The 25,847-nt window shown below is 46.3% G+C and overlaps 1 protein-coding gene across 6 annotated transcripts in view; it reads left to right on the forward strand.

Annotated features, from left to right (window-relative positions):
* The window catches only part of CLEC16A (C-type lectin domain containing 16A), a 429,136-nt gene that overhangs the window by 179,974 nt on the left and 223,315 nt on the right, over nt 1–25,847 (forward strand). For all 6 annotated transcript variants that reach the window (XM_075317924.1, XM_075317919.1, XM_075317920.1 and 3 more), the window contains exon 17: nt 5,673–5,801. In XM_075317924.1, the coding sequence (XP_075174039.1) occupies nt 5,673–5,801 (129 nt within the window). The remainder of the gene's footprint in view (nt 1–5,672; nt 5,802–25,847) is intronic.

Consider the following 25,847-nt stretch of genomic DNA (forward strand, 5'->3'; position numbering starts at 1 on the left):
ATAAAAATCTTGATTTTTTAAAAAAAATCAAAAAAATCAGATTTTTTTGATTTAAATCAGATTTTTTTGATTTAAATCATTTGATTTAAATCAGATTTTTTAATCAAGTTGTACACAAGCAAAACTTTGTCTTTTTGCAAATCTAATTGTTTTACACAAATAAAAATATTAAAACAGTTGATTATGAAACCTAATAATTTTTATTTGCACTATTAAACACTCAGAATTGAACTACAGAGAGTTAGGGGTGCTTCACACACAGCGAGCTCGCTGCCGAGATCGCTGCTGAGTCACGCTTTTTGTGACGCAGCAGTGACCTCATTAGCGATCTCGCTGTGTGTGACAATGAGCAGCGATCTGGCCCCTGCTGCGAGATCGCTGCTCGTTACACACAGCCCTGGTTCGTTTTCTTCAAAGCCGCTCTCCCGCTGTGACACACAGATCGCTGTGTGTGACAGCGAGAGAGCGACAAATGAAGCGAGCAGGAGCCGGCATCTGACAGCTGAGGTAAGCTGTATCCAAGATAAACATCGGGTAACCAAGGTGGTTACCCGATATTTACCTTAGTTACGAGCCTCTGCAGCTCTCACGCTGCCTGTGCTGCCGGCTCTGGCTCTCTGCACATGTAGCTGCTGTACACATCGGGTTAATTAACCCGATGTGTACAGCAGCTAGGAGAGCAAGGAGCCAGCGCTAAGCAGTGTGCGCGGCTCCCTGCTCTCTGAACATGTAGCTGCATTACACATCGGGTTAATTAACCCGATGTGTACTGTAGCTATGGTAGGAGAGCAAGGAGCCAGCGCTCAGTGTGCGCGGCTCCCTGCTCCCTGCACACACAGCTGTGCGCTGGTAACTAATGTAAACATCGGGTAACCATACCCGATGTTTACCTTAGTTACCAGTCTCCGCAGCTTCCAGACGGCAGCTCCGTGCAAGCGCAGCGTCGCTTGCACGTCGCTGCTGGCTGGGGGCTGTTCACTGGTCGCTGGTGAGATCTGCCTGTTTGACAGCTCACCAGCGACCATGTAGCGATGCAGCAGCGATCCTGACCAGGTCAGATCGCTGGTCGGATCGCTGCTGCATCGCTAAGTGTGAAGGTACCCTAAGTACTTTTTAACAATAGCCTATCTCTAACGTTTGAAGTAAGCAAACATCTTCAGTGAATACATCAGTCCTTTAAGCCTACTGTTTATTTAGGACTTTTAATAGGAAAACCAGTTGTCCTGCTTTATAGCAGTTCCTAAGCGGTTTCGGACTGTTGTGTGCACAAAACCAAATGAAGAAAACAATCTCTCTACTCCTGCGGATGAAGCCGATGCAGTCAGTAGCTGAGTAGCTAGATTTATTATCTTTGCTGGAAGAACAAGTGATTGCGACTTCCACCAGTCCAGTGGTTTTAGTTCATTAACGACGTTATCTGCAAACATGTATTTTTGAAATGGTGCAGATTCACACTTCAATTTCAGCACAGTTGCCACAATGTCATGGTTAGTATTGGCGAGCCACTCCATTGCAGAGTTGATTTCCGCCTCAGATAATTTTTTCCCTCTGTAGATGGGATGCAAGATATTGGCTAAATAGTGTTCTTCTTTTAATGCTTGGTCCTTGCGGTGCTGTATTGCAACCTTTACATTGTTTGAGAGGTTCAAGAGATCTAGAGAACCTTATAAATCTTTCCAAACTTCTGTGGCATCAGCTATGGTTGCAGTATCTTTCTGCATTTTATCCAACGCAATCGATATTGGCTTTAACCTTTCCAAAAGGTCCTCGGCATTTCTCTTCACACCAAGATTTAATACTTTGCTTCGTATATTAGCATCAATTTTATCCCGATGTGTTTCGCAAATGGACAGTAATTTTGACCAGTTGTTAATAAACAGTTCCAAGCAGTCAGCCAAGGTATTCCATCTAACATCTTGTGGTAGAACCAACTTCAGTCCTCCCATTTCCTTGCAGGTTGCATGTGCAAAATGATTATTGCGGAAATATTTAACAATTTCTACAACATGTTCCTTGACACCCAAAATATGCAGGTCTTTTGCCAAAAGATGCAACAAATGGGCAGAACAACCGTATGTAATGACATTTGTGTCATCCTGTGCCAGTTCCGCTCGCATTTTTGCCACATTGCTTGCGTTATCAGTAACTAAGCTCCTTACTTTACATCCAAACTGTTCTTGGCATTGGTGAATTGAGTTCTTAGCAATTTCAAGTAAATATTCAGCAGTATGTGAATTTCCAGATGTGTCGATTGTGTCTGTAAGGTAAGTTTCACCATCTTGTTGTGACACAAGTGCAAATTATGGGGTCGTTGTGGATGTTGCTCCAACCATCCAAGCTCATGTTAACAACCTTGTCTTTCAAATATTTTGTACAAGCCGCTCTTTCTATGTCGTATACAGCCTGAAGATGTTTTCCTGAGATATCAAATCTACTTGGTGGTTTGTAGCCTGGTCTAATTCCTTCGATCATTTGTACAAACAATGGGTGCTCAACTAGTCGGAAAGAAGAATTGGTTGCAAATATGAATTTAGCAATTAATTCATCAAAATGTTCTTTCTGGCTCGTCGTAATCTTTAAGATGAATTTTTCTACACTTTGTTGCACGCAAAGGTTTTTTTTGGGATGCTTTGTTGAAGTTGTACCCAGATATTGATTGTTACGTGCAGCACAAGCCATATTTGACCCTGAAAGCACAGAAATTAAAAATATAAATCGACTGCGTATTTGAAGAAATATAACGAAAATATTGAAACAAACTTTTTGAACAATGTAATGGTCCTCGTCCTATAAGGGCTGTCTCAAAAGTTATGCTACTCAAGTTTTCCGGTGAGGTTGCTGTAATACTGGTAACTAATATCAGAGCCTCAGCAACTGAAAAAAATTATGTCACAAAAGTTTTAAAAATGTTTTTTTTTTAAAATGGTCAATTTGGCAGACTTCAAAAGTGAATTGCAGCCTACAATAAAAAAAATAAGCGTATACACACTTTATTTTTACTTAAAGGACATGTGCACCTTTATTTTTTAAGGTGCAGCCAGTCACAGTGTGCACATGTCCTCCCCCCGCAGCTCTCTTACCTCCGATGTCAGCGCTGCGGGGATCCGTGGCTTCGTTCTGCCCATCCGCGAGCGCGCCTCCATTCATTTCAATGGAGCGCGCGGCCCGCTGACGTCACGCCGCTGGATCACTGCGAGTAGGTCGCAACCGGAGGACGGGAGGCGGACGGTCAAAACGAAGCCACAGATCTCAGCGCTGCGGGGATCGGAGGTAAGAGCGCTGCGGGGGGGGGGGACATGTGCACCTTAAAAAAATAAAGGTGCACATGTCCTTTAGCGTTAATTTTCTGTGAAATATTGCCTTAACATAAATTTAAATTCTATACTCCAGAACTACCAGTGCTAGAAATTTTTCTTTTCATAGATTTTAACCATCCCAGTAAAATGTCTGTTAAAAAAATAGGTTGTAAATTAATTGCCAGACTTACCACTAGGCTCCTGGTGCATAAGAAGCTGTGGGGGTTCATTGACATTAGTTGTATCACTATCAACATCTTCATTTCCTTTCTGGTTGCAGTTTTCATAATGTGATTTCAAACGGCAAACAAGTCCTTGGATATCCTTTTGACAGTATTTGCACTTTGCTCTTGCACCTTTCTTTCCAAGATCTGCTGCTGGCATCTCAACAAAATGAACCCAAATAGGGTCTCTCTTACGACCTGCTGCCATGGCTCACACAGATCACTTATGAAGTTTGATTGTTACTACAGCCTGAGCCAAGCACTGCTGATGTTACTACAGCCTGAGCCAAGTACTGCTGACTATCCAACAAGTTTGGGCATGTCAACTGAATGCAGGGAAAAAGAAACCAAACCAAAACTGAAACCAAGCTAGAAGTGTGGAATTAAAGGGGCAGTATGAACAAAATGTGGAGGCTATTAATAGTTTATACAATTAAGACATGCTGCTTGTAAACACCTACCTATTGCCATATAGTAAAACAAAAAAGATTTTTACTTACTTTGGGGTCCCCCCCTCACCCTGGCGTTAGATCGTTGCCCCTAGTTTCGTCCGTGTAACTATGGGCGCACATGCACACTGCTCTCACTTCTCATTTTAATCGTGATTTATATTAAAAAAAAAACCTTTTGATTTAAATCAGTGATTTAAATCATGATTAAAATCATGATTTAAATCGATCCGATTTAAATAGAAAAAAAACTTTTGATTTAAATCGTGATTTAAATCATGATTTAAATCGGCGTGATTTAAATCAATCCACCCTGCCTATAATTAACCTCCCCCTGACCAATCATAGGGACACCATGACCCAACTGCTCCTATAACCCCACCCTCCAAGTTTCCCCACGCAAAGTGCATTCTAAACTTAACCCCTTGCTATTCCCACTGGCCTAGCATCCCTCCTTAGTCATGTTGCCCGCCCTTAAACCCCTTTGGGGCGAGCAGTCTGGGCTGTTACTTTCATATCTTGTATTAAGAATGACTTATAGGCTATATTCAGATGAAAGTATTTGTAGTCCCAGTGCTGTCCGGGTGCATAGTTGACCACACAATGATGGTCAGTGTGCATGGACCGAAGATCTATGTGGACAAGGTAGTGCTATATTACAGGGACTCTTGTCTGCACAGCTGGACTGTTCAAACTAACTCCAGATGCTCAGTATATCATGGCAGGGCTATACATTTAAGTGCACCTCTCCACCTACTTGTTTTCCATCTATCGCCACTTTTCTTTGACGCCAAAAAGTCAAAGCTGTCAATCAAAGCAGAGGGGATAAAGGAGATGTAGGAAAAACAAGGATGTGGGAAGGTGCACCTAAACTTTGGCCACACTAAGGGTGCACCAAGCACATATATTTGGTTTGATGAGTCATTTTGTGCCGAGAGTGTCCTTACAAATGGTAGATCACTCCTGGGAACGGTCATGGTGTGGACAAACCCACAGAGATACACAGAGCCTGACATGTAATAAAACACACAACATAAAAGCGTAATTCACCCTCTCTTTCCATTTGTTTAATGAAAAATGCAGTTGAAGGAATAAAAGCAAAGAAAATAATGGCGAGGCCGATAAAGGGGTTGCGTTCTGTGTCCAGTGCCTGTGTTGATTATCACTCAGCAGAATTTTTATTCACCTATTTAAAAATTAAAAAAACAAACATTGACTTGAAATTGATGGTGGACTTATACCAAGTTTAGAAGTGATGTCCTATCCGTAGAATAGGGGACAACTTCACAGTCGCTCTGGTTTGACCGATGGAACCTCTACCGATCCCTAGAGCTAGGGCTCGAAAGAAGCCACGTATAAATGAATTGGTGGTCGAAAACCAGACTAACATTGCACTTGGCCATTTCCGGTGGTCCCAAAGATAATGAATGAAGAAGAGATGAGTATGGTCAACCACCACTCCATTCACCTGGGCCTCGTCCGAGCTGTCTGACCCCTAGTGATCAGGAACTTTTAACTTTCAAACTTGATAATACACCTTGAAGTACTGTCACTTCCATCTCCGGTCACAATCCATTCTTTTCTACAAGCATCACGTACGCATGTCTGGTTGATGCAGAACATCTGTATGTACAGTAGCATTTCTATCTGTTTAGGATGAGATTATGACTGAGCTTGAAGACTATTTTATGATTTCTTTCTAGAACAAGCCACTGAACGTAGAATACCTAATGATGGATGAATCCATTTTGCTTCCCCCGACTGGAACTCCTCTTACTGGTATTGATTTTGTCAAGCGTCTGCCTTGTGGAGATGTTGAACGAACACGAAGAGTAAGTTGCTTTCCCTTCAGCCATGAAAGGTTTAATTGTGTAATGCCTTTTCCTTTTAGCACCAAAACTGAAAAGCAATTGTCCCGAACGCCAGTGGTGCAAGCGTCCTATATGGATGAAGTACTTGAATTCTCATACACTAAACAAGAATGTACAGGACACAATAACAAAAAAAAAAATCTCCGTCTACATAATAAAACGTGCTGCACCATACCTTATTCTTTCTGTGTGTGGCATTTGGGCAACCTCTTTGGTTGGTGTCCTCTTCCTCATATTTCTTGAATCTACATTCTTCCTATTTCACTTGCGTATACTTAACTCCTGTGTACATCGCAGTAAGCAACTTCCATTATCCTATATCATATATTTGAGCCAATACTAGTGATGAGTGAGCACTACCATGCTCGGGTGCTCTGTACTCATAATGAGCAGTTGGATGGGTGCGTCTTGAATACCCGAGAATAATAGAAGTGAACGGGGAACACAAGCATTTTTATGGGAAATCTTCTGGAAATATGCTTGAGTCTCCCATTGACTTTGTATATACTCTGTACAAGAGTCGTGCCAATCCGAGCATCCAGCTGCGTGTTACGAGTACCGAGTACGCAAGCATGGAAGTGCTAGCTCATCACTAGCCGAGACCCATGAGAGTAACATTGATGCACTTTCACCATGATTGTATAATAACTACTTCACTTTCCATCATTGGCAGGGATATTGTACAGAGATTTGGCTTCCCTTTTTTTTTCCGCACATGGTTTTCAGTTAGGCAATAGACAACAAGAATTGAAACTTTTATCATTAGTTTTGAAGTTATCATTTTTTTCATATGTTCCACTTTGTATCATTATAGATTTTGCAGCACATTGACTAGTCCAATTGATGGGAGTCCAATTATTGTGACTTGGCATCATGGAAACATCCATTTTTTCCCCTCATACTATACTTGAAAAAAGAAAAACAGTTAATGGGAGAAACAATTGGTTTCTTTTTTTTAATGGAAGGTGACCTTTTATGTTCTACTATGCCCTACTATGACTCTGCTAAGAATTGTGGACAACCCCATTATCTGCTGGATAGAAATCTCTAATCAGTGGGTGTCCAATACAGAGCCTTATCCAGAGAATACAGTACATCAAATGCACATTCTGCGACATCCATTATCTGGCTGGTAGAAGCTGATTTGGCTAAAGGCCCCTTCTTATAATGTACATATGCACTAATAGGCAAAAAGGACTTAGAAAATGTATTATGATCATGAAAGTTTCATAAAAGGTTAGGAATTGTTGTTTAATCAGTTTTATAGGAGTGAAGTGAAGCTTAAACACACGGCCAGATTGGCGATTTTTTTCTAGATATCACCTTTTAAAGGGACTCTGTCAAAAGGTTTTTCCTATGTAAGCTGAGAACAGCATGATGTAGGGGTTAAAAAACAAAAAACAACTGTGTCTCTCTTATCTGTGTATGTGCTACTGTTTACTTAAACTAATGGCTTTATAACCCTGTGATTAACATTGTTAGGTCTAGTTGGCAGCTGCAGAACAGTCTGACAATTTCCCTGCTGTGATTGATACCTCACAGTCAATGCACAATCTCTATTGAGAGCCTGGTGTGAGCAGGGTCAGCTCCCAGGGCTCAGGTACATGTTTAAAACTCAATTTTTTGATTGTGTGAGAAGGGCTGCACCCAGTAATCTATGGGATACACTGTTGGATTCAGAATCTCCTTGCCTACATTATATTGTCGTCAGATGAGGTAGCAAAAAACTGCTGACAGATCCCCTTTAACAAAATTAATTATAAGTAACCCTAATGCCCCCCATAAGGGACTGACATCTGCTAGAACATCTGGGTTGGGGGATTCCAGCTTGCAGAGCAGGATTCCACAACCCTTCGCAGCCTGTCTCACAGTGATAAAGCGGGATCGTCCTCTTTCCAATAACTCAGTGCTGTCAAGTATTTATTAAGCTGTTACTGAAGGGTAATATTATTCCAGCTGTTACTGTTGGGTAACAGCTTAGTAAAGTACCCGACAGCGTTTGGTTATTGGAAAGCGAAAGATCCTGCTTCATCACCGTGAGAGTGGCTGTAAAGAGTTGTGGGATCCTGCTTTGCATGTCAGGAGCCCACACAAGTTCGGGCCTGACTTTTGCAAGAAAATCAGGACGTTTGAGGGGCAGTAGGGTTACATCTGAGCACTTTTGTTAATAGATAACCAGTCTGGTGTTGCCCACACTTATTAAATTGGTGATAGATTATTTTTAATTCCTTTCCAACATGTTGGATGTAGATGTATAGAACGGGCTCAGAACTGCACTTATTCCAAACACTGTGATCTTTGGAAGCATTAAACAGCAGACACCAGACTCGTAACGGCTGTGATCAGAACCCGTTAGATGCCTTATCAGCATTTAAGTGGTTAGATCTTGGAGTAGGTGGTCCTTTTAGTACCTCATTGCATCCCATTCAGGATAACACGATCCTGGGACGTCGATGTCACAATGGCCTGCAGAAGGTCCAAATTGCTGTAATTTTCGTATTCCCATATAGCCCAGATGTGGCTGGGCTTCATAGGAGATGGTTAACTTGACCTTATTAGCATATATGTATTAGCATATAAGTATTAGCAGTGTATTGTACAACATGTTGGGCCCTAGGGGAATTAAAGATATAAGCCAATAGTTAAAAATTGTTGCAAACTAAAAAATAATCAAAGTTTCAATTTTCCCCTTTTTCTATTGTCAAAGGAAAATAAATAAGCCAATTTGGTATCGATGAATCCATTAAAAGTTGGATCTTTCAAAATCTAAAATTATTTAATAACTACCTTCATATCCATTCCTAGCCCTATGAGATAAAGATAAAAATAGTCCTAGATAACCCTTTAAGGAATAAAGGGACACCTTGGCACTACCATTCCCCTTATCAAGCAGGGTGTATCCCCTACGCAGCCAATTATTGATGACGTTGTCGGTGTACAGAGAATGTACCTGTCCAATTTATCCACAAAAAGGAAAAAAAAATAATCAATTATTTGAAGAGGAATACAAGTATTTACTAAGTCAGGAAAGCAGACAGGTCTCCTAAGTATTGTCCCTTCGCTCTTCTTGCTTTCCCCTACTAAGATAATATTTAATCAATCACATATTTAATAATTTTATTCATTTATATAGCGCTATTAATTCCACAGTGCTTTACATACATTGGCATATTTCTGTATAGCTGTAATCTCCAGATCTGTATTTTTTAGTACATTTACTTTTTGTGATGTAGATTTATTCCTTCAGTCTGCCCTATGCACAAGCAATGTTTCATTTTATAATTCATTATTTTATCCTTAGTCTGCCTTCCTTTTTGGTAGCCCCCCAATCTAGTCTTTTGGTCTTCGATTTGTAGCAATATGACGTCCAAGTGGATGGTCTTTTGAGAAAATCCGTGACCCTTCTAGGAAAACACATCTGAATGACGGCGTTCTTGCCAGTTATTCTTTTCTCTTTGACAAGAGCAGCTCCCTCCCCAGTGAAAGCGAGCCGACCATTTCCAAGAAACCCCACACATGTGGGTCGAAAATCGCTTAAGAAGTCATTATTTTCTCTTTCTCTTCCCTGGAATGTCCTCTGAGCACAACAGAAACGATTGCTGTTAATTTAAAGCATTGATTGAGATGTCCTGACGTCTCATTTTTGTAGATTGTATCCAGTCCTCTTGTAGGGAAGCAGCTGTGTGTAGTGCTAACCAAGAAAATTACCATAGATGTAAAATATGTTGTATAAAAGTGCATAAAAAAAAGTAAACTTCTTCCAGGCCAAGTTCAACTTACAGTGACAGTGTATCCCTACAGCCAAAACCAAAAGACTAAGTCACACACACGGCATCAATACAACGGCCACCAAAGTTGCACTCGACGGTTGTATCACATTTATTTGAACTTCTTGAGATTGGAATTCTTTGTCTCGGATTTCACTGTGTGATCCCGGCCACAAAAAGTAAAATGAAATGTAGCAGGTGAAATAAGTATTAAACACGTCATCAATAAGGAAATATATTTCGAAAGCTGCTGTTGACATGAATTTCTCACTAGATGTCCATAACAACCCATCCAATCCACACAGGCAAAGAAATCAAACCATAGACGTCCAAAAATTGTTTTGTGCGTAATAATGAGAAATAACACAGGGAAAATATATTGAACACGCTTACTGAAATTTAATTAATGCTTAGCACAGAAGCCTTTGTTGATGATGACAGCTTCAGGACACTTCCTCTATGGAGAAACTAGGCGCATGCATTGCTCAGTTGAGATTTTGGTCCATTTTTCCACACAAACACTCTTCAAATCCTGAAGGTTAAGTGGGCTCCTTCTATGAACACTGAGCTTTAGTTCCTTCCATCATTTTTGTATTGGACTCAGGTCGGGTGATTGCAGGTCAGGTGATTGGCTGGGCCATTCTAGCAGCTTTATTTTTTTTCTCTAAAACCAATTGAGGGTTTCCTTGGCTGTGTGCTTGAAATTGTGTTGCTGAAATGTCCATGCTTGTTTCATCTTATCCATCTCTGTCTGCTCGTTAAACTCTGCTCTGATGCACCGTAACAGTTCTCTTAGTACGAACTGTGCTATAGCTTACACCCGGGTTTACATTACAGAGGGCAACCACCTCTGCAGTACATATTTCCCATCGATTACATGTTCGGCAGCCATCTTACACCATTCATCCTTCCTTCAATTAAATGACGTTTGCCAGTTATATATGCCGATCATTAGCCCCACACCATGATGTTCCCACCTCCAAACTTCACTGTTGGTATGATGTTTTGAAGGTGATATGTAGTGCCTTTTGGATACCAAACATGGTTTGTATTATTGCATCCAAAGAGTTAAAGTTTGATCTCATCAAACCAGATTATATTATCTCAGTATTTTACAGGCTTGTCTAAATGTTGTTGAGCAAACTTTAAATGTGCTTGAACATGTTTTTTTTCAGCAATGGAGTCTTGTGTGGTGAGCGTGCATATAGGCCATGAAGGTTGAGTGTATTATTTGTTGTTTTTTTTAAATAAACAATTCAAAGTTTTACTGTAGGTCTCCACATGTTTTTACTACTCTTCTGGTAATTCTTTTCACTCCTCTATCTGAAATCTTGCGTGGAGCACATGGTTGGGACCTGTTTATTGTGAAATTATGTTCTTTACACTTCCAGATTATGGCCTCAACAGTGCTCATTGGAACCTTCAGTAGTTTAGATATTCTTCTGTAGCCAATGCAATCAGTATGTTTTTGTTACGTCCCAACTGGAGTCCGCTCCAGCGACTTCTACTTCAGTCACCAGGCGATGCCATGTTCCTGCCATGGATAGTGCTGGTGATTGGAGAGGAGTCTATGCCAGCGGCCCTGGTGGGCACAGGCTCCGCTCATCCACTGTGCTGGGTTTCCTTGGGATCTGCAGTATCACTGGCTGACTGTAGGTGGCATGTGTCTTCCAGGTGAAGTTACCATCATTCAGCTACAACCAATGGGAAGACACCACACCCTTCTTATTTCCCCTCCTGTCTGTTGACCACTGCCAGAGATAGTTATGCTACAAATTCTGGTGGCTGGTCACCACCATGCTATGCACGCCTGATTTTGGTTTGCAATGTATTCCTCCTGTTGGTAGCTGTTCATATTCAGTTACCTCACCCCTTTCCACAGGCAATGCTAATTAAGCACCATCTTGGATCTGGTCCGCCTTTTATCAATGGTTGCAGTCTGGCACTGGGAGGATCAGTTCTGATATAGTCCTGGTATGTGTAGAGCTTGCTCCACATGCTGGGACCTGGGCTGGTCTCTATCCACAATTGCCTCTTTTGCAACATAGAAGCGGTTATATATACAGGTTACAGGTATGTGTGCTCCATTATGGTTCTGCTTTTAACTTTATCTAGGAGGCCGCATGGCACATGAAATACATAATATAGAGTAGGACCCCCCTATTGAGATTTGCCGTGACGTTGGCAGGGGTAGCTCAAAAAATTGATCAATTATTTGCTAAAAATCTCATTTTTTTCATTATAGTACAGTTGGAATAAATCTGGGAATTTTCACTTTTTATATGATGCATGCCAATTTCAGATCGTGCTGGCTCCCCTCTCTCTCAGAGATAGTTATGTATTCCTGTCCCACCCTGTTCTGTTTAGTGATTCTGGTGTTCTGACTTCTGCTTGTCTCCTGATTACACTCCTGCCTGCCGGATTGGACCTCTGCTTTGTTTTTTTTTATTACGTCCTTGCCTGCGTGATTCTGTCTCTGTATTGCATTTCCCGGTGCGACCCTGCCTGACTACTACGCTCATCGGACTGCAGCCTTCCACAAGTAGTGATCACCGGGGCCCTGTGTAATTTCAAATCCCTGTTTAGGGGTTAAAGGGTTTCAGGGTTCTAGGGGTCCTGCTTGGTGAGTGGTTTCCCTCTAGCCTGTCCATTACAGCCCGTCTGAGTCTGTGGATCCAGGCAGGCATTACAGTTTTACAACAATAAGGTTGTGAAGGTCTTAAGACAGCTCACTAGTTTTCCCCATCATGAGATGTTTTTTGTGTGGAACCTTGGTATTGAGACACCTTTTTATAGGCCCTCAGTTGAACCAGCTGATATTATTTTTCACTAAGTGGCAGGATTGCTTTCTAACTACTGATAGATGTCAGCTGGTGTCATGACTTTCCATGGCTTTTTGCACTTTTCTTTCTTCATGTGTTCAGTACTTTTTCCCCTGTATCATGTCTCATTATTACACATAAGTTTATTTATGGACATCTGTGGTTTGATTTCTTTGCCTGTATAGATTGGATTGGTTGTTTACGACATCTGGTGAGAAATTAACTTCACTAGCACTTTTAGAAATATATTTGCCTAGAAAATGGATGATGTATTCAAAATTTATTTCACCCGATGTACTGTATATGCACAGGTGCGGGTTGGCCTTACTGGTCCTTTAAATTTAAATTTGTAGGCCTAGGTCCTGGAGAGGGACAGTTGGTAAGTTCTCATCTGAAGAGGTTACCTTGTTAGTGGCAGGTGGGCTCACGCAGTGTGATTAAAATGTACATGAAGAAACTTGAAACTTTTAGGTATACATAGCCTATATAGCAGCAATGTAGTTTAAAACTAATATATTCAGTGTTAAAAACAGAAATATTTTATAAATCTAATGTAGTAACCCCATCTCAATACATTGCAGGTGCCAGCTGTATAGCATTAACTGTAACAATCATTGCTAGCTCTGATTGCTGCAGAGTCACCCCTTAGATTCTGCAGTCAATAGCAACTGTGGTATCTAAGTGGTTGTTCTGCCTCTCACACCCATAGCAGCATAATTGCAGCATGCTCATGGGTGTCTCGCAAGCAGTGATGGCTTATGATTACTGTAGTCTATAAGTGGTCACACTGGGGGCCAATTAACAGGATTCAGGTCTGCAATTCTGGGCAGGGGGCTAATGAAATGCCCAGATGTGCTTCCACTAATAGAGCAGAGGTTCAACGGAGCCATTGACTATAATGGTGCAGACGGAGTCAGCGTGTGATCTGTCTTGCACCATTTTCGGGCATATATGTTTTCTGCAGGCAGACACCCAGACGTAGCAGGTATCCGCCTGCATAAAACGTGTGCTCCATTTATAGTCAATGGCCCCGTTGGCGCATTCGCCCGAAACACGTTTTGCGAGGGGGGTTCGGACGGATGCCGCGACAGAACCAGTGAACGTAGGTAGAAACGCAATGTGAAAGCGGCCTTATGCATTGACCGTTGAATTGTCTAACCTTTCTCTATGCTTGATGTTTCTGATGGACGCCCTGGACTCTGACATAGCTACTATCGACTTTGTATTTGGTTCTGGTTTTGTTCTCATCTTCTCTGTAAATTTTGACCCTACTTACTAGGTGTTTACCACAGCTCACTCCTTGGGTATCTAAGTGAAAGTGTGAACCTGCTATGATGAGTTATTATTGCGTTTTTGACACTGCGTTTATTCGCTACTTCAAAAACGAAGTTTAAAAAACAAAGTATATTTATTTAAAGCTTGACACACCAAACGGAGGCAAAAAACGCAGCATCAAAAACGCAAGAAAAACTAAATAAAAAAACGCAGTGAAAAAAACACAAGTAAACAAAGGTGCAGAAATTCTGTAGCATCAAATACTCAACAAACACTGCTCATCGGAATGCAATCTAACCTTACTGATCCGTATGTATTACTTCATTCATAAACCATGGTTATTAGTGATGAGCGAGCATGCTTGTAACTACTCGGTACTCGCACGAGTATCACTGTACTCGGGCTGCTCGGCGGGTACCGAGTAATTTTGCAATACTCGTGCTTTACTCGTGGTCTTCATCCCTGCATGTTGGCGCTCTTTTGAGAGCCAGCCCTCATGCAGGGATTGGCTGGCAGACCACTGCAATGCCACAGCCCTGTTAGTTGTGGAATTGCAGTGATTGGCCGGCCTGCACAGCGTGACCGAGCCTTTATACCGGCCGGCGCGCTGTGCTCTGTACACAGCCATCTCATATTCCCTGCTTTCCACGCCCACAGGCGCCTATGATTGGTTGCAGTGAGACACGCCCCCACGCTGAGTGACAGGTGTCACACTGCACCCAATCACAGCAGCCGGTGGGCGTGTCTATACTGTGCAGTAAAATAAATAAATAAATAATTAAAAAAACGGCGTGCGGTTCCCCCCAATTTTAATACCAGCCAGATAAAGCCATACAGCTGAAGGCTGGTATTCTCAGGATGGGGAGCCCCACGTTATGGGGAGCCCCCCACCCTAACAATATCAGTCAGCAGCTGGCCAGAATTGCCGCATACATTATATGCGACAATTCTGGGGCTGTACCCGGCTCTTCCCGATTTACCCTGGTGCGTTGGCAAATCGGGGTAATAAGGAGTTATTGGAAGCCCATAGCTGCCAATAAGTCCTAGATTAATCATGTCATGCGTCTATGAGACACCTTCCATGATTAATCTGTAAGTTACAGTAAATAAACACACACACCTGAAAAAATCCTTTATTAGAAATAAAAACACACACATATACCCTGGTTCACCACTTTAATCAGCCCGAAAAAGCCCTCCTTGTCCGGCGTAATCCAGGATGATCCAGCGTCGCATCCAGCGCTGCTGCATGGAGGTGACCGGAGCTGCAGCAGACACCGCCGCTCCGGTCACCTCCACACTGCAAATGAACACAGCCGCGCGATCAGCTGCTGTCACTGAGGTTACCCGCTGTCACCGCTGCATCCACCGGTGGCCGCGGGTAACCTCAGTGACAGCAGCTGATCGCGCGGCTGTGTTCATTTGCTGTGTGGAGGTGACCGGAGCGGCTGTGTGTGCTGCGGCTCCGGTCACCTCCATGCAGCTGCGGTGGAAGCGACGCTGGATCATCCTGGATTACGCCGGACATGGAGGGCTTTTTCGGGCTGATTAAAGTGGTGAACCAGGGTATATGTGTGTGTTTTTATTTCTAATAAAGGATTTTTTCTGGTGTGTGTGTTTATTTACTGTAACTTACAGATTAATCATGGAGGGTGTCTCATAGACGCCTGACATGATTAATCTAGGACTTATTGGCAGCTATGGGCTGCCAATAACTCCTTATTACCCCGATTTGCCAACGCACCAGGGCAAATCGGGAAGAGCCGGGTACAGCCCCAGAACTGTCGCATATAATGTATGCGGCAATTCTGGGCGGCTGCTGACTGATATTGTTAGGGTGGGGGGCTCCCCATAACGTGGAGCTCCCCATCCTGAGAATACCAGCCTTCAGCCGTATGGCTTTATCTGGCTGGTTTTAAAAATGGGGGGAACCGCACGCCGTTTTTTTTAATTATTTATTAATTTTAATTATTCATTTTAATTATTTATTAAATAATTAAAAAAAACGGCGTGCGGTTCCCCCCATTTTTAAAACCAGCCAGATAAAGCCATACGGCTGAAGGCTGGTATTCTCAGGATGGGGAGCTCCACGTTATGGGGAGCCCCCCACCCTAACAATATCAGCCAACAGCTGCCCAGAATTGCCGCATACATTATATGCGACAGTTCTGGGACTGTACCCGGCTCTTCCCGATTTACCCTGGTGCGTTGGCAAATCGGGGTAATAAGGAGTTAATGGCAGCCCATAGCTGCCACTAAATCCTAGATTAATCATGTCAGGCGTCTCCCCGAGATTCCTTCCATGATTAATCTGTAAATTACAGTTAAAAAACACACACATCCGAAAAATCCTTTATTAGAAATAAAAAACACTAACAAAGTCCCTCATTACCAATTTATTAACCCCGACAAACCCTCCATGTCCGGCGTACTCCACGGACTCCGGCGTCGCGTCCAGCTCTGCTGCATGGAAGTGACAGGAGCTGCAGAAGACACCGCCGCTCCGGTCACCTCCACGCAGCTAATGAAGACAGCCGTGCGATCAGCTGAGCTGTCACTGAGGTTACCCGCTGTCACTGGATCCAGTGACGGCGGGTAACCTCAGTGACAGCTCAGCTGATCGCGCTACTCACCTCATTTGCTGCATGGAGGTGACCGGAGCGGCGGTGTCTTCTGCAGCTCCGGTCACCTCTATGCAGCAGCGCTGGATGCGACGCTGGAACATCCTGGATGACGCCGGACATGGAGGGCTTTTTGGGGCTGATTAAAGTGGTGAACCAGGGAATGTGTGTGTGTTTTTTATTTCTAATAAAGGATTTTTCGGGTGTGTGTGTTTATTTACTGTAACTTACAGATTAATCATGGAGGGTGTCTCATAGACGCCTGACATGATTAATCTAGGATTTAGTGGCAGCTATGGGCTGCCATTAACTCCTTATTACCCCGATTTGCCAAAGCACCAGGGCAAATCGGGAAGAGCCGGGTACAGCCCCAGAACTGTCGCATATAATGTATGCGGCAATTCTGGGCGGCTGCTGACTGATATTGTTAGGCTGGGGGGCTCCCCATAACGTGGAGCTCCCCATCCTGAGAATACCAGCCTTCAGCCGTATGGCTTTATCTGGCTGGCATTAAAATGGGGGGGACCGCACGCCGTTTTTTTTTAATTATTTATTAATTTATTTTACTGCACAGTATAGACACGCCCACCGGCTGCTGTGATTGGGTGCAGTGTGACACCTGTCACTCAGCGTGGGGGCGTGTCTCACTGCAACCAATCATAGGCACCGGTGGGCGGGGAAAGCAGGGAATAGGAGATTGTTTAATGAGCGGCCGGCTTTTTCAAAATAGTAAAAGCCGCCGGTCACCTCCACGCAGCTAATGAAGGGAATAGCGCGATCAGCTGCTGTCAGTCAGGTAACTCCCGGCCACCGCTGGATCCAGCGGTGCCGCGATTAACCTCAGTGACAGCAGCTGATCGCTCTACTCACCTCAGTTGGTGCATGGAGCTGACTGGAGCGGCGGTGAGTAGCGCGATCAGCTGAGCTGTCACTGAGGTTACCCGCGGCCACCGCTGCATCCACCGCTGGATCCAGGTAACCTCAGTGACAGCTCAGCTGATCGCTATACTCATCTCATTAGCTGCGTGGAGGTGACCGGAGCGGCGGTGTCTTCTGCAGCTCCTGTCACTTCCATGCAGCAGAGCTGGACGCGACGCTGGAGGACTGTGGAGTACGCCGGACATGGAGGGTTTGTCGGGGTTAATAAATTGGTAATGAGGGACTTTGTTAGTGTTTTTTATTTCTAATAAAGGATTTTTCGGGTGTGTGTGTTTTTTAACTGTAATTTACAGATTAATCATGGAAGGAATCTCGGGGAGACGCCTGACATGATTAATCTAGGATTTAGTGGCAGCTATGGGCTGCCATTAACTCCTTATTACCCCGATTTGCCAACGCACCAGGGTAAATCGGGAAGAGCCGGGTACAGCCCCAGAACTGTCGCATCTAATGTATGCGGCAATTCTGGGCGGCTGCTGACTGATATTGTTAGGGTGGGGGGCTCCCCATAACGTGGAGCTCCCCATCCTGAGAATACCAGCCTTCAGCCGTATGGCTTTATCTGGCTGGTATTAAAATTGGGGGGACCGCATGCCGTTTTTTTTAATTATTTAATTATTTATTTCACTGCACAGTATACACACACCGGCTGCTGTGATTGGTTGCAGTGAGACAGCTGTCACTCAGTGTGGGAGCGTGTCTCACTGCAACCAATCATAGGCGCCGAAAAGCAGGACAGCAGGGAATAGGAGATTGATTAATGAGCGGCCGGCTTTTTCAAAAGAGGAAAAGCCACCGGAGTTTGAACAGCTGTGCAGCGCCGCGGCAGTGATCGGGGAACGGTAAGTAAGAGAGAGGGGGGGGAACTGACCGACAGACTGTGAGAGGGGGACAGACAAGACAGAGAGAGACAGACCGACGGACTGAGGGAGATAGAATAAAAAAAAAAAAATGACCGACATCGCTAGTAAAAAGCACAAAACGTGCGTTTTGGACATCGGAGTGCCACACAAGGTTTTCATGTAAAATCTTTCATGTATTAATCTCAAAAAGTAACATACACCAGCTCTATCTCACTATTGGGTATGTGCCCTTAACATTTCCGCCATGAAAATTCATTTTGGTGTCATTTTGGAAGGTTTTCTGGTGAGTCCGTAAAAATGGCGTAAAACTCGGACAAAATTGTTCACATCTGTGACTTTTGAGTGATAAATGCTTCAAGGGGTCTTCCCCATGCTGATGCCATGTCATTTGAGCACTCTTCTGAGACTTTTGTGACATTTTTAGGGTTTCTCCATGCTGCCGGGGGGTCATTTCACAAAAATACTCGGGTCTCCCATAGGATAACATTGGGCTCGGTGCTCGGGCCGAGTACACGAGTATCTTGGGAGGCTCGGCCCGAGCTTCGAGCACCCGAGCTTTTTAGTACTCGCTCATCACTAATGGTTATACATTTGTAATTGAGGCTTCCGACCATGTAACATCCGCTTGCAGGAACTCTACTTTTCTTACATAGCATTTTGAATATTACTAGCATTTTCTTCAGTATAGTTCTTTAGAAATACAGAAGTTGTGAAGATTAATGCAAGAAGTACAATTGTGGGTTAGATACAGAGGAAGGCTATTTTAGAAAATGACAAAAATGCAATTAGTAAATATGAGTCAACTGCAAATATGCACAGTACTTGTCTAAACGTTATTTTATACTTCCATTTAGAAGAAATGCAATGCTGAAAACAGAAGTAGTAACTTCCCAAATTTATTTTTTTTTTTCCTATCTAAATCTACAAAACTGGTTCAACATTTAGACATTGGGATGTGCACATTGTAGATTCAGACTGAAGGCCAGGAAACCATGAATGGTCAACTATGGAAACTAGGAGTAAAGAAAGGAAACACATGTGAACAACCAAATTATGTTTAAACCTTAGGGGTTCTTCTCACATAGCGAGATCGCTGCTGATTCACAGGTTTTGTGAGGTACCAGTGACCTCATTAGCGATCTCGCTGTGTGTGACACTGAGCAGCGACCTGGCCCCTGCTGTGAAATCGCTGATCGTTACACACTATTCTGGTTCATTTTTTTTGTCGTCGGGCTCCCGCTGGGCAGGACACATCGCGGTGTTTGACACTGTGTGACAGTGTCCCAATGACCGCCGAGATCGTTATACAGGTCGCTACTGCGACCTCTATCGTTACTGCGTCATTGGTAATGTCTGACTGTGTGACATCTCACCAGCGACCTCCCAGCGATCCTGACCAGGTCGTATCGTGGTCGGAATCGCTGGTACGTCGTTTAGTGTGACGGTACCCATAGATTCTTAAAAGTACCCCCCTATTTACTCCGACCATTTTATGCCCCCTTGGAATTCTCTTAAGCAGCTTCATCGGGTAGGCAACTTGAATTGCAATCCAACAATAAGGCTACGTGCGCACACTGCCTTTTTCGTAGCGTTTTTGCGCATTTTTCGGGTGCATTTTTGGTCTAAAAACGACATAACTTTGCTTCCCCAGCAAAGTCTATGAGTTTTCATTTTTGCTGTCCGCACAGTGTAGTTTTGTTTTAGGTGCGTTTTAGTGGTGACCACAAAGATGCAACATGTCAATTATTTCTGCGTTTTTTTAAAACATTTTTCACCCATGCAATGCATTGGAGAAAACACAGCAGCACAAATGCAGGAGAAAACACAAAAAAGCATGCATTTTTTGGACGCATTGTTACCGTGGGTGCGTTTTTTGCGGCCAAAAACGCACAAAAACGCTGCATCTTTGTGGTCACAAGAAAAGGCAACATGCGCACATAGCCTAATAGTGTTCCCAGCAATTATTGTCTGCTTTGTCTTCACTCTGTGCTCTAACTCACCCTAAACCATGTTAATTGGGTTGAGGTTGGGTGATTGTGAAGACCATCTGATGCAGCACAACATCACTCTCTTCCTTGGTCACATATTCCTTACATAACTTACAGGTGTTTTTTGTCATTGATCGGTTGCAATACAAATTATTGTCCCACCTAAGCACAGACCAGATGGAATGGCATGTCGCTACAGAATGCAGTGGTAGCTACTGTGTTTCTCCTGTAACTAACGGTGTCTTCGAAAGATAGGCTTATTTTCAGGGGATAAAAAGGAGCCAGCACGATCTGAAATTGGTATGCATCATATAAAAAGTGCAAATTCACAGGTTTATTCCAACTGTACTATAATAAAAAAATGAGATTTTTAGCAAATAATTGATCAATTCTTTGAGCCACCCCTGCCAACGTCACGGCAAATCTCAATAGGGGGGTCCTCCTAACCTATATTATGTATTTCATGTGCCATGCGGCCTCCTAGATAAAGTTAAAAGCAGAACCATAATGGAGCACACATACCTGTAACCTGTATATAGCCGCTTCCATGTTACAAAAGAGGCAATTGTGGATAGAGGCCAGCCCAGGTCCCAGTATGTGGAGCAAGCTCTACACATACCAGGACTATATCAGAACTGACCCTCCCAGTGCCAGACAGCAACCATTGATAAAGGCGGACCAGATCCCAGTAAGGTGCTTAATTAGCATTGCCTGTGGAAAGGGGTGAGGCAACTGAATGTGAACAGCTACCAACAGGAGGAATACATTGCAAACCAAAATCAGGCGTGCATGGTATGGTGATGGTCAGTCACCAGAAATTGTAGCTTAACTACAGTCATAACAGAGAAAAAGGAGCCAGCACGATCTGAAATTGGCATGCATCATATAAAAAGTGAAAATTCACAGATTTATTCCAACTGTACTATAATAAAAAAATGAGTTGAAATACATAATATAGGTTAGGACCCCCCTATTGAGATTTGCCGTGATGTTGGCAGGGGTGGCTCAAAGAATTGATCAATTATTTGCTAAAAATCTAATTTGTATTACAGTACAGTTGGAATAAATCTGTGAATCTGCAGTTGTCGCGGGCGGGGAGGAGGGTGTCAACGCTGCGCTCTCCCACTGCTCGGGTCCGGCCGCCGCTGCTCTGCGGCTGCTGCTGCTCGGTGGCTCGAGCGATGGGCCGGATCCCGGGGACTCGAGCGGCGCTCCTCACCCGTGAGTGAAAGGGGGGTTGATTTGTTGGTGGGGGATTTGATTAATGTCCGTGACGCCACCCACGGTTGTGGTGATTGTGTGGACACCACCGCTGCTCTGTCTGGGGATCCCGGGAGTGGTGATATGGAGCAGCTAGATGTTGGTTTGCCCCTCCGTGGGTAGGGGTTTTGGTAGTCCCGGGGCCCGATGATGGGGAGGTCAGGATGGTGGACAGGCGGGTTATGGGGCCTGTGGAGGTGCAGGGACGCAGGGGCAGCGCTGTGCCGCACGGCACGAAGGTACTCACTCAGCCAAGGATGATGACACAGTTCACGGTAAACAAACGGCTGGTTGGACTGGTCCCTCGGACGGCTACGGTGCTGATGTTCCCTGCAGTTAGCGGTGACGGTCACTTCCCTCTACCTAAGTACGGTTCTTTGGTAGCGATGGATTCCCACCGGTAACCCGCTCCCCAGCTTGGATATGAGCCGGAGGAGCCCCTCTCTTGCCCGCAGGCGCTGGCCCTGGGAAACTGGTGCCTTGGCGGTGGCAGTGTCTCCCCTTCACGGTCGGACTGTTGCCTTCAATCGGGACTTTGCTGCTGGGAGACCCGGAGGTCCCCTTCACTGACGGATTTGGCAAATTATGGCGACTCCTAGCCTTGCCGGGATCCGAAAGGCCCCTGCCACTGGTGCTGGCTTCTTTGTATACCGCTCCGGTACCGCCGGGCCACCACCCATCCACGGTCCTTTCGGCAACCTCCGATCAGCCTCTCCTGCAGACGGTCACCGCCGTCTGCCAACCTTGCTGTCTCAGTCCGGGGCACACACCCGGACCAACTTCAGGCTTTCAAACTGTCACTTTTCTTCTCTCACTTCCACCCTTGTCTCTAGCTCCACTGCCACTTCCTTCTACTCTCAAACTCAACTCTCCACTGTTTACTCCTTCACTTCCCTAGCTTGACTCTTCACTCTAGCCCTGCCTGAGCTAAACTGCTTGGTTTTCCCGCCTCCAGGACTGTGAACTCCTCGGTGGGTGGAGCCAACCACCTGGCCCACCCCCTGGTGTGAACATCAGCCCCTGGAGGAGGGCAACAAGGATTTGTGTTCGGACCTTGGTGTTCCTGCAGGGAATGTGGGGTGCGTGTGGTGTTGTGACCTGTGACCCCTGGCTTGCCCAGGGCGTCACATTCCCCCTTAGCAAAACGCAGACCGTCCTCGGGCTGCCCGTCCAACACCGGTTTTATTTTATTTTTTTTTCTGAAAAAGATAAAAACAACACAGTACAAGTAGAAAACCATCATCCCACAATGGGAGGCACTTTGCTTAAACGTTACGGCAACAAACGGTTGCGGCTGCCGCTCTCTCCCACCCAAGTAACCTGGCCCTGATGCTGCCCCTAAGAAACAGGCAGCACCCCTTGACCCCAGTCCTGAACCAAGTTACCCGAGCGGGATCTGTCCTTCCCCTCCAGAGGGTAGCCACTGGTTCCGGTGGTGGCTGGGCCCCAGCCTGCTCTACTGCGGGCCCTCCCTCCAATCTGCCTCTCCGGAGGCGGAACGGTGGCAGTTGCAACGGAAACATATTTACAAGCCACTAACGTTTGTGGTTGCCCTGCAAGTTCACGGGCTTGTCCATAGGAGTTCCTATGCAAACAACTTCAATCGGTCCCCACGGGGACAACGGTGCCGGCAACGGCCGGTTTTCCAAATCACAGGTTAATCAGGTGACTTTTCGGTTATCACACATTTTCATCTTCTTCAAACTTTTGAACAAACTGGTGGTCCCAACGGGGACTGGACAACGGTGCTCCGCTGCCCTACTCAGAGTCCTCAGCATCCCTTGAGGGAGGGGGTGTAGTGCTCACACGGGCCTCTTGGCTGCCCCTCAATTTTGCATCTAGGGCGAACCACCCCCTCTCTCCACAGTGCCGGGTGTACTGGACCAAGTCGCCCGGCATCAGGTTCCGACCGGGGTGCTCCTCCGGCAGATGAGCATTAACATCCCGCCGGGCTATAAACACTTCGGCCTCCAGGCCCGGTTCATATATGAATCCATAGCCCCGGCGGACATCAAACCGCCTCACCTGCCCTTCATACAACGGGCCCCGGACACGGAAAGTTGCCTGACGGAGGTTCTCTTTTTCCCGGATCGCACGGGCCACCAACTCCGCCTTCTTTCTTTCCGTCTCCTCGATCTCCAGGCCCAAAGGTACCGGCTCCCTGTCCCAGTACGGTGCTGCTGCGAGCTCCGGCGCACGGGTTGGGCCTCGCGGGACATTTTGGATGCTGCCCACTGTTAGGGATCTGGGTGGCAGGTCCCGCGGCTTCTTGACCTTGGACGCCGCCTTGCAGCGGCAACCCGGCGCAACCTCAGCCGAGGTGTGGGGGATGGGCACAGGGGCTTTCCTCTGCTGGGCCTTCGGCACGGAACGGGCTATCAGCTCTGGCTCGGGGGACTTGTCGGGGGACACCTCCGGTTTGGGCTTCGGGGCTTTCCACGGCAGCACCTCCGGGCGGCTACCGGCTCCGGCTGCAGGTCGGCCCGCCGGGGCGGGCATGCTGGGTATCTCTACCGGTTGCGGTGGCAGCGGGCCTAGTGGCGGGGTCACAGCTTCCGTGACGGGTGGCAAGGAAGGCAGCAGGGTGAGAGGGTTTAGACCGGGTCCCGCAGCCGCGATGACCGGCCCTTCAAGGGCATCCAGGCGTGGGTCACTCACCCTCCCTTCCGCAGCTTCCTCCTCGCGTCTCCGCACGGTTGCTATCATGTCTGCCATGTCGGTCTCCCACTTCTCCATGAGGAGCTGCATTTTGACCTGCAGCCTCTGGTAGAGCTGCGCAGTCCGGATCTCCACCCACGCCGCGGTCCCTGGCGCGGGGGCTACGGTGCTTCTGGACGGCATCCACATGTTGCTGGCGGTCTCTCCCAGGAACTAGATGGGTGCAGAGTCCTGGCGTCCCTGCTTTATAGCCGCGGCTACATGCGACCAGTCGCCATTTCGTCTTAGCCTCTTTCCGGCTCCTCCTCTATCGGGGCGGAGTTTTGGCCTTCGCGCCTCTACTACTCGAGAAGACGCTCGAGCGGGGACTTTTCGCGCCAAAGATGGCGGCTTCTGAAATTTTCTGGCCGGACACCTCCGGTGGTAACAAGGCGCACCTCTACCAGACAGCAGAGCGGTAAGATCCTGTTCATGACGCCAAGTTGTCGCGGGCGGGGAGGAGGGTGTCAACGCTGCGCTCTCCCACTGCTCGGGTCCGGCCGCCGCTGCTCTGCGGCTACTGCTGCTCGGTGGCTCGAGCGATAGGCTGGATCCCAGGGACTCGAGCGGCGCTCCTCGCCCGTGAGTGAAAGGGGTGATTGATTTGTTGGTGGGGGATTTGATTAATGTCCGTGACGCCACCCACGGTTGTGGTGATTGTGTGGACACCACCGCTGCTCTGTCTGGGGATCCCGGGAGTGGTGATATGGAGCAGCTAGATGTTGGTTTGCCCCTCCGTGGGTAGGGGTTTTGGTAGTCCCGGGGCCCAATGATGGGGAGGTCAGAATAGTAGACAGGCGGGTTATGGGGCCTGTGGAGGTGCAGGGACGCAGGGGCAGCGCTGTGCCGCACGGCACGAAGGTACTCACTCAGCCCAAGGATGATGACACAGTTCACGGTAAACAAACGGCTGGTTGGACTGGTCCCTCGGACGGCTACGGTGCTGATGTTCCCTGCAGTTAGCGGTGACGGTCACTTCCCTCTACCTAAGTACGGTTCTTTGGTAGCGAAGGATTCCCACCGGTAACCCGCTCCCCAGCTTGGATATGAGCCGAAGGAGCCCCTCTCTTGCCCGCAGGCGCTGGCCCTGGGAAACTGGTGCCTTGGCGGTAGCGGTGTCTCCCCTTCACGGTCGGACTGTTGCCTTCAATCGGGACTTTGCTGCTGGGAGGCCCGGAGGTCCCCTTCACTGACGGATTTGGCAAATTATGGCGACTCCTAGCCTTGCCGGGATCCGAAAGGCCCTTCCACTGGTGCTGGCTTCTCTTTGTATACCGCTCCGGTACCGTCGGGCCACCACCCGTCCACGGTCCTTTCGGCAACCTCCGATCAGCCTCTCCTGCAGACTGTCACCGCCGTCTGCCAACCTTGCTGTCTCAGTCCGGGGCACACACCCGGACCAACTTCAGGCTTTCAAACTGTCACTTTTCTTCTCTCACTTCCACCCTTGTCACTAGCTCCACTGCCACTTCCTTCTACTCTCAAACTCAACTCTCCACTGTTTACTCCTTCACTTCCCTAGCTTGACTCTTCACTCTAGCTCTGCCTGAGCTAAACTGCTTGGTTTTCCCGCCTCTAGGACTGTGAACTCCTCGGTGGGTGGAGCCAACCGCCTGGCCCACCCCCTGGTGTGAACATCAGCCCCTGGAGGAGGGCAACAAGGATTTGTGTTCTGACCTTGGTGTTCCTGCAGGGAATGTGGGGTGCGTGTAGTGTTGTGACCTGTGACCCCTGGCTTGCCCAGGGCGTCACACACTTTTTATATGATGCATGCC

Source organism: Anomaloglossus baeobatrachus, chromosome 7 (assembly GCF_048569485.1).
Source record: "Anomaloglossus baeobatrachus isolate aAnoBae1 chromosome 7, aAnoBae1.hap1, whole genome shotgun sequence".
Taxonomy (NCBI): Eukaryota; Metazoa; Chordata; class Amphibia; order Anura; family Aromobatidae; genus Anomaloglossus; species Anomaloglossus baeobatrachus.